At 46.8% G+C, this 9993-nt stretch overlaps 1 protein-coding gene across 1 annotated transcript; it reads left to right on the forward strand.

Annotated features, from left to right (window-relative positions):
• Positions 1-1989: 1989 nt before the first annotated feature.
• LOC142784783 (uncharacterized) lies at positions 1990-3019 on the forward strand. The gene is made up of 2 exons (XM_075883283.1): positions 1990-2331; positions 2420-3019. Exons 1-2 carry the CDS (start codon positions 1990-1992, stop codon positions 3017-3019), a joined length of 942 nt encoding a protein of 313 aa, XP_075739398.1.
• The last annotated feature ends 6974 nt before the right edge of the window (positions 3020-9993 follow it).

The following is a 9993-nucleotide window of genomic DNA, read 5'->3' on the forward strand; positions in this document are numbered from 1 at the left end:
AAACAACGGACACAGACAACAAAACGCACTACGATGCAGTCGCATGCATCGAACAACTAAGACACTTAAAGACTAAAGAGTTGGAAAACTTATTCAGTCCAAAGTTCTTGGAACAAAAGTCGGAATGATACTCTTCCGAGAATCACTCACTCAAAGTCCAGCGTTCTTGTCGTTTCGCTGCCCCCGAAGCTTCTCTTCCAGGAAACCTCGCATCTTCAATTGGCCACTCTCCAAGCTTCAAACTTCTTCGCCGGAAACACGTCGGCTTCCCTCACGCAGCTGTTGCCACGCGTCTTCGCTCGCTGGCGGTAGACACACACTCTTGCCTGTAGCCGAGTCTTCACCCCTCAGGTGGAAATCCTCTTCTTCTCCTCCTTTGTCACGGAAGACAAAAGGCTTCGCCAACAAGGCGGAACACCCTGCGCTCTCTGGCGTGATATTCCTTCTCCTGCTTTGTCACTGAGGACAAAACCTTCACCGACAGACGCGGCGGAATGACCCCACGCACACTGGCGCTAACTTCCTTCTTCTCCTGATCTCCCATCTCTGGAGCTCGGTTAAATACCTTTCACGCGAGATTCCAGAAAGTTCTCATCATTTCGTCAGCGCGATACGCAGCGAAGGCTGGGGAAAGCGCGAGACGGTACGAGGGCTGTCCGCGACAGATGACGCAACCCTGCATCACCACGCCCCTTTCCATCGACAACTTTCTAGGGCTTTCTCGGCCAGCGATGTGAGGAGGTTCGCCGGCGAACCTACGCTTCCGAGGGGAGAGGGACGCGCACCCGGGGAGTCTTTGGATGCTTGTTTTCTTTTTTTTCATCGTTGACCTCCAGGCGTCTCTCCGGAGCTTCGTCACGAGAATTTGGCGGCGCGCCTTTTTTGAGCGCTCAGTTTGTGACACTTATAGGGCCCGTAGTATTTTAGAAGAAGCTTAGTCAAAAAGCCTGAAGCAGAAACGGGCGAGATCTAAAGCTGCGCGAGGAAAACGATGGTGAAGGAGTCAGGGAAGGGTTCTTACGAATGACGCAGTATTGGACGATGCTTTTGAGTAGGCGTCACCCACTTGTTTGAATTTATTGGCATGTTAAGTGACCACCGACCCGACGTTAGTAGTCGCCAGGGTTCTCACGGTATTCGCAAGAGCCCTATGAATGGCGCCGGGAACCTGCTGCCCTAGAGCCAAAAGAACAATGAACTTTCTGGAATGGCATTAGATACAGCATTGTATGTGTAGGTGACTAACGAAACTAAAAGATATCAGTATTAGTGCTTTCATGCTACATGGATGAATATGTTAACAAGAGTTCGATAATCTGCTTCCGTTAAGTCACAGCTCATAGGTTGAAAAGTGTTAATAACACGGTGAATAAATTAGCATAAGGTATACGTGACCCCGAATACTAAGTGTGTCAAGTTGTGCACCGCGGCAAAAACGAAAGCCCGTATAGTATTAACGAAGCAATACTTCAAAAAAACCTAATAAGGAGCTTATTTCTGTTGAGAAAGAAATATGGTTGCACAGGCTGAGTTACACTGTCCAGCAACGACCTTCTTGGTTGTTTATTTTACATTCGTTAGAGCATGTGGTGGCAGCCAAGCGAAGCCAAGGGCGTTCAGCCAAGCCGCCAGGCAGCACCACCCTCCGCTGCTCTCCGGAACCCGAATAAAATCAGTTGACGTTTGGGATTCACGCCAGGCGGTTGTCTCCTTCTACCGCGCGTACACGCGTTCCAACAGTGGTGACCCGGATGAGGCTTACCACCTTTGTCAAGCGATCGACGCCATGAAAGACCCCCCCCCCCTTGACGCACCAGCGATCTCCGCTGCGCCGACATCAGGCTACCGTCGTTTTGAACAGCGGACCCGCACCTGTGGTTCCTGCAGGTGGAGTCCCAATTCCTTGCTCATCGTATTGCCGCTGAGCTAACAAAATACCACCACGTGGTCGCTAGCCTCCCACCAGCAATAGCGAGCGAAATACGCAATATGCTGGTCGCTCCCTATGCAGAAAACGCGTACACCACGCCCAAACAGCTGCTCAGCAGCCGCCTCATGCCGTCGGAGCCTCAGCGATTGCAGCAGCTAGTGCACGACACCGAGCTCGGGGATCGGACGCCCAGCCAATTGTTGGGCCACATAAACCAGCTGTTGCACACGGCCAGCGCAACCACCACCGATGCCGACAGCAGACTGCTTCGCGAGCAGTTCCTACAGCGACTTCCGGTCAACGTGCGCATGGTCCTCACCTCGGCTGCCAACAAACGCTTGTCTCAACTCGCCGAGCTCGCGGACTTGGTGCTGGCGGTCGCTCCGCCGTCCGTCGCGATGGTACAGCCACACATCGCCGGCTGCGCGCCCACGACCGCACTGCATGACATCTGGGAGCAGATATCCCACCTCGCCGACACCGTCGCAGCAATGCAGGCCTGCAGCAATCTCGAGGAGCGCCTACGTCCAGCAGTGCAACAAAGAACCTCCTGGTATCACAGGAGGCGTGGCAACACTGCTCGCAAATGCATCCCTCCTTGCGACTATGCGGCAAACGGGAGCGGCCGGCACTGAGGACGACAAGTGCCCCAGAGGCCTCGAACGTCGTCTAATAGTGTTTTTTTTCACCGACCGCGACAGTGGCCTTCGATTCCCCGTGGACACCGGCACTGAGGTGAGCGTGGTGCTGTTTGGGTCCACCTATCGCCATGTTCCCAGTGTGACCCCCTTTCAGGTGGTCAACAACACAACCATCACCACGTACGGACATCGTTTGCTGCCACTCGATTTAGACCGGTGGATTTTATTCGTGGCAGCAGTGAAGGTCGCCATCTTGGGTGCGGACTTTTTTCGGCATGTTGGCCTTTTCATCGGCGTGCACAACCACCGCCTTCACGATCCCATGTCGCAGGCAACTATGCAAGGCGATCCTTCGAAACACCCTCCGCTGAGCTCCATTCTGCTAGGGCCGTCCGGTGCAAAACGTTTTACTCGCATTCTGCGGGAGTTTCCCGAGTTGACGAGGTAGCCACCAGGCAGCACCGCGGTGAAGCACGAGGTACGCCACTAAAACGCCCCCAGTGGCCCACCCGTGCACGCGCGGCCTCACCGTTTGCCTCCAGAGCAGTTGAAGGTCGCACAAGAGTTTGAAACACATGCTGGAGCTAGGGATTATCAGACCCTCGTCGAGCGCCTTGGCATCTCCACTTCATATGGCGCCAAAGTCAACGCCGGGAGACTGGCGACCATGCGGGGACTACAGGGCGCTGAACCAGGTAACGACTCCAGACCACACATATACGATGTCACTACGAGGCTTCACGGTGCCACTATCTTCTCGAAGATCGACCTGGTGCGGGCATACCATGAGATTCCCGTTGCCCCGGAGGACGTCCCGAAGACCGCCATCGCAAAGTCTTTCGGACTTTTTGAATTCCTCCGAATACCATTCGGATTCCGAAACACAGGTCAGACATTCCAGCGGTTCATGGACGGTGTTATACGCGGACTCAACTTCTACCACGCCTATTTTTACGTCTTGTTAGTCGCCAGTAGCACTCCGGAAGAGCACGTGAATCACCTGCGCCTCGTCTTCCAGCCCTCAGTGGAGCATGGCGTGGTCATGAATATGGCTAAATGTGAGCTTGGCGTGCAACAGCTTTCGTTTCTTGGACACGTCATCTCAACCTCAGGAGTTATTCCTCAACCCAAGGTTGAAGCCATGCAAGGACTTCTGCAGCCGACCGCCAAGCGCCAGCTTCAGGAATTTCTGGGTTTGGTAAACACTATTTACTGAGGCATGCAAATATTGAGATTTCAATAGCTTGAAAGAGTAAATAAAACGCGAATGCTATAAAACTCGCACGCATATACTGAACTGGTAGCGCGGCCTGATAGAGCCAGGGGAAAACAGCGCGCCACTACGTTCGTGTTACTTTTCATACTCCCGCATCAGTGAAAGCCGTCAAGAAGCCCGACTGCAAATCAACTTTCATGAAAACACGAATTTGCAAGCTTCCTATTACGCGTGGTCGTTCAGCGCCAGCATCCTGTTATTGACTCGCGCAGCGCCATCATGCGGCATCAGCGAGCGGAGGCGGAGCGCATGCTCGATGGCCGGAAGAGAGCGTTCGCCCGGGCACTGCAAAAAAAAAATAGAAGACGCTGGTCTAAACTATGCACGCTACAAAATATTAAGTGCGTGGAAGGCAGTGTTTATACGAATACAGTACTTCATAAGTGTTGGAAAAAACATTTTTGCGGCACATTATTTAGCGTTGTACAATCATAGTCTGTTGATGCTACCGAAAGATGGTATATTTTGAACAAGGAGGTATTACCTGCCAAGGTTGTTTCAGGCCGATTCAAAAATCTAGGTAGAGCCAGTGAACCGCAAGTACCTGTCGCTTACACATTGACAGAATAGGAAGAAGTCCGCCACTCTTTGTGCAGTGGCCAAGGGTTACTCCAATGCGGCAGATGTTTTTTTAGGGGCGAAGCTCCTTAGGGCGTGGGCTGTGCGTCCCCTGTATGTAGCCACCTCTAGTTTAGTTCTTGCAGTGTTCACTAGATGGCGGTACCATCTCCTGTATGTAGCCACCTCTCGTTTAGTTCTTGTAGTGTTTACAAGATGGTGGTACTTGTAGGTGATGATGAAAAGATGCAAGATGTTATAAACTAGAAAGCGGTACTTGTAGTTGATGAAAGACGCGAGATCTTATAAAATAGGAATGATGTCACATATGGCGCGTGTCATTGGTTGAAGGCAATCGTTCGATTTAGTGCGGCGACGTACGCTAGGGGGAGCGATGTAATAAAATCGAGTGGGCAAAACGTACAGAGGATTCATGGTTTAACTCCGGAGCTTTGCCCACTCATCATCATTCACTTCGTGGATATGGCGGAAATTTTTTTTTCATTTCATGACGATTGCATTGGTCTCATAGCCTCCCCGAAAAAAAGTCTGCACCTAACACAGTTTCAGACTACTACAATTCACCAAGAAATAAAGTCAAGTGATGACGTGAACGTCTGTTGTCCCTCTAGGTGACGTAATCCTGACGCAACGAACAAAGCGTTGGGACTGCTGCACGGCTGCCCCACTGCTGATAATCTCATTGGCTTTAAACAATTTGAACCCGAAGGTCGGCGAAAACACCCACTGGCAAGAAGGGAGAGCTGGTACAAGTTTTTATCGGGAAATAATACTATACAGATGTCTCTACTTGCCCTTGGCGAGACATGTATGGCGAGACATGTGTATTTTTGCCCTTGGCGAGACATTTTGCTTTTCTTTAGGACGATAAGCTTTAGCAACCTATACAGCTGCTTACCATCACCACCATTGCTCACGACTTCATGGCCCTTAAATGCCATTGTAAATAATGAGTCGTTGTTATCGTTACATCCACTTTCATGGTGCTCTTCGGCCTAGCATGGCCCTTGCGCCACTAAAATTCACGTACTATCATCATCGTTCTCCCTTGCAAAAGAGTTTTCACGGGATTTGTGTCATCGTAAATATGCGTGGATACAGCGATGGCATGAGGCTCGATTCCATATTTTGACTCGGGATAATAACGAGAAAATAAGGTAGTTAAAATGCACTACCTATTTCTGCACTGCAGCCTCATGTCAAAAAGGTTGGACACGAAGTAATTGCAAGATTTAAAGCGCAAATCTGCACACACACCAGAGATGCACACAAGCTATAAATTATTCGACGTAGCTATGGTAGGAGACTTGCCTATAAAAATATTAAAAGAGAAAGGCGGATAACATCAAGTCCATCAACATCGTCTTTTGTCCAAGAGCAGAAAATTGAAAACACTGGAAACTTTTGATGAAAAGAAATTGAAGGTTTGTGTCGCTTACAAAAAATGCAAAAAAATATTACCTTATAGTAGCAGCCTATGAATACAGGCATACTATTGAATGTACCGATGATTTCAAACAGGTGGACAAGTTATTTGTCCGATAAATTATGCGTCAAAAGGCTACGATGAACTACGAAATTTTCAATCCTTATTAACGCCTACACCAACTTCAACGCGGGTTGGGGATGACGCGTTTGCCTTCTTCTTTGCAATATGAATTTTCACGAGCAGTGTGTCGCAGTAAAAACGCATGGATACAGCAATGACACAAGGATAGATGCCATACAATGACTCAGGATAATATTGGAAAAATAATAGGGCAGCTAAACTGTACTGTGCATTTCTAAGCATTGCGACCTTACGTCAAAAGTTTTGCGATTAAGTGATTGCAAAATTTATTGCGAAAACAGGCACCCGCACCAGAGACACACACATGCGGTGAACTATTCGATAAAGCTATGATAGAAAACCTGTTTATAATAAATATTAGAAGAGCAAGACGATTAACACCGAGTTCATCGACGTCGTCTTTTGTTCAAGTAAAGAAAATCGACCACACTGAAAAATTTTGATTTATATGAATTGAAGGTTCGTGTAGCATCTAAAAAATGCAAAAAAAATATTGATATTACCTTGTGGTAGCAGCCTCTAAAACAAAGCATATAATTGCATGTACTGACGCTTTCAATAACGTAGGCTGCATTTAATGATAGGCTGACAAATCAATTAACCAGAAATAAACATTCACCATAACCATAGCAACACACGTTGGTGTAGGTGAAAAGAGTTGGAAGCTGCTATCTTTTAGTTCAGGTTTGTAGCTGCTTAGACTTCTGTGTGGTTACCTCAGATGGAATATTTCGCATCACCACTTCTCGTCGACATTTATATTCCTCACCATGAATTCAAGTTTAAAACGCAAAGTGTTTTCTTTTTCGTGCTTATGAAACAATGGCGCTGTTGTACCCTCACCTGGTGACGTACCCTCACCTGGCTCAAGAATATTCATCATTCTTAGAAGTCATTGCTGCATGACAAGACACCGGGTCTCGGCCGATATTGCTGTACTCTCCAGAAGATATGCACACAGTCACGGCATTCTCGAAGCAGACACAGATTCCTTTAACTCTGTTGAGTAGGTTGTCTCTCTTCAGGATCCATTGTGAATTTTTTCATTCACTATGGGAGTGAGGAAGAGCGTTGTAGATCTGCGCCTGGAACTTGGCTGCTTTATTTAATCCAGCAAAGGCTAGCGTTTGTGACATCAGCTTCAAGTGTACCTTTGAAGGTACTTAAAAATGTCAACTTTGTACGTGACAAAACAGCACTTATGAAGTGGTTCATTTGGTCAAGTTCGCACAGTGAAACTCTACAAACATGTAACCAAGAGCTCTTTACGCAGAAGTGTTACACAGAAGAACGCGAATGTTCCTATAGGTCACTACAATAGATGTACAGAGAGACAGACCGTCTTGTCATCAGCGGCCTTCTCGATTAGCACAGTTGTGGAAGGTTTCTTTCCTAGAGATGAGCAGTACACTGCATTAGTATTCCTTTTCAGATGGGCCATGAGAGATATGTTTTGTAATTCAAAGTCTGTTGCTCTTTTAGATGCGTACAGGTCTTTAACCAACACCGTGAGAATGGTGGACGGGTCGTGGATGGAAGTGATAGAAAAGAGAATGGACATGGTACTTCTTCCAGTTGCCGCAGACACCTCTCTTCTGACCTTCATGTTTGTGCATGGTCAGTATCCGCCTTCGCACATGTGCTTCTTCAGTCAAGTGGCAAGTGTAGTGAAGCTTACATTTCTCAACTCCTGGATTTCCCTCTTGTATTTCATCATTCTCTTTAGCTTTCTTGGAGGCCTTGTCACTGTCTGTTGCTTCATAAAGAGCATTATTGAGCCAGGGAAAAGCCACAGATTTGACGTTGTCTATCTCATCATCTGCCTTCTCTGCTTCGTACTTGGAAGTTGTCCCCTAGGATCTTTCACCACTAACAGATCTTGACGTAATCTCGCAGTCACATCTTGAATAATTGGCATGCTGGCCTTAGATCATTACGTGCAGACTGCGATAACGACGACTCAGAATGTACCCAGCGTTTCGGCATCAATGTCATCAAGCGAGGAATCGATAAACGCTGTTCGTACTAAAGCACTCTCTTTCTGTTTTAGTGACTAGTTGGTGATGATGGTTGTGTTTTCAAAGCTTAAAGAGAAGTCACGAGCTTTTGAGATGATAAGAGGCGTTTTGGATAACGTAGGTGGTTCTGTCACTATACGAAGCGACACTACGTTGTGTTATGAGGACGTGCACTGAGGAGAGATGGTGCCCTTTACCACCTATCACGAGGAGGAGATATCGGCTGCTGCACAATGGGACCTAGTTCCGGTCAACGAGCTGTTCATGATACACCGAGTGTCTGCAATGCACGCCCTGAATCCGAAAAGGTCCGTTTTGTCACCCCAATGGCTTTTAATCATATTTTAGTTGCTTGAAATTTCTATGTAAAATTACTACATCAATTTGAAGCACGCTCATATGCAAGGCTTCAGAAGCACTTTCATACGGACCGAACTGAGCCGTCAGGTATTTAACATTCCGCCTCTATTGTAATGACTCGTGGAAAATATTTTTACATCAGGAAGTACTGCGCAATAGGGGTTACAATGGTATACGCAACGCTAAAGCAGTGGTAAATTATTCACATTAAAAATTTGTATTTGTAGAATCGTTTTATGTAAAGCGCCAGCTTGTTGTTAAATACCCAGCATATCGGATGGTGGGGCGATTTGGCGCTGTGGTAAAATTAAAGTTTGTATACAGTTTCATGAAGTCTGTCTGAATCGCACTATAACTTATTCCCCTGTTTTGCAATAGAAGGACATCTAATTAACATTTATTATTTGGGAAAGCTTGTGTTCCTTAGTGAAGGTTTTTCTTAGGAACTAGCTTAAGGCATTGATTTTTTATAGCACGTATTCTGAAAGCTTTGATTGTTTCTTTGAGGATGAAAACCCACTTGGGCGCTTCAATGCTGACAAGATATTTTGCTGTAATTATTCATAACCAAGGTGAATAATTGGCATTTGTCTATTTGTGTGAGAAAAAAATCACATAGAGGCATATAATGAAACGATGGCGAACGCGTTTCTAGTTTTCTAGCGCCAATAAATGCCTCATAAAATAAGTGTATTTGCAGCAGTGCCTCTGATAGCGTTCATTGACGGGTTTGTTAGACAATGCTTTCCTATTTTATGTATGAATCAGCAGAACTTTGTGCTCATGCCTTTAAATAGGTGTTACCTATTGTCTTAGCACTTATGACGAAGAAGCATGTTAACACCGCCCATTGGGAGGTAGATATGAGAGATTCATGCCTGTTTTTTTTTTTTTCGTGTCAAGCCTGACCTTGCATACTTTTTTCGAACGTTTATCATGCCCTGCGACTGCAGAAAACGGGGGGTCTGATTTCTGTAATAAATCGACGCCAACGCACACTTGACTTTTACAAACCTTGCCTAGTATAAACAGTTGAAGTGGGCCATCAGACCGTTATAACTGGCATCACAAGAATTTTTGGCGCCCACCGCGCAACACCCTGCACAGCTTCCGTCTCTTCAAAGGTTGGCCCTGTCTCTGTAAAGACCCCTTTCACTTTAGTGTGACACCGATTTTCATATAAGAATATCAGCCTCGTTTTTTGGAGATCTTTTCAAATCAAGTGATGTTTTCACCCTTACTATTTATTCGCCACTGCAAGTCACCTGCCTTATGCCATCAACGTGATGTATGATGCCTGCGTTACCGAACTGCATGAAATCTACTTCGTTCTATGTTTGTCCGTTTCGGCTTTCTGTGCCATGGAAAACAGGAAATTCTCACTGCACAAGACTCCCACAAAAAATGAAGAAGGCAACCGGCAGTGAAGGTGTGGCGGATATCTGAGGCCTACCAGTGCACACTAGAGAATACTAGTGAATGGCAAAGCCAACTGCGGCTACGAGAAGACCGCAGAGCGATGAAATGTCTGTACTCAAAAGTCGCCGTACCCGTTTCATGTCTGTCACTGTCTGCGCTTTAATGCAGAACCTCCCTGCGCTGATAATCAACGTGGAAAA

The sequence above is a fragment of the Rhipicephalus microplus genome, unplaced genomic scaffold (genome assembly GCF_043290135.1).
Source record: "Rhipicephalus microplus isolate Deutch F79 unplaced genomic scaffold, USDA_Rmic scaffold_15, whole genome shotgun sequence".
Lineage (NCBI taxonomy): Eukaryota > Metazoa > Arthropoda > Arachnida > Ixodida > Ixodidae > Rhipicephalus > Rhipicephalus microplus.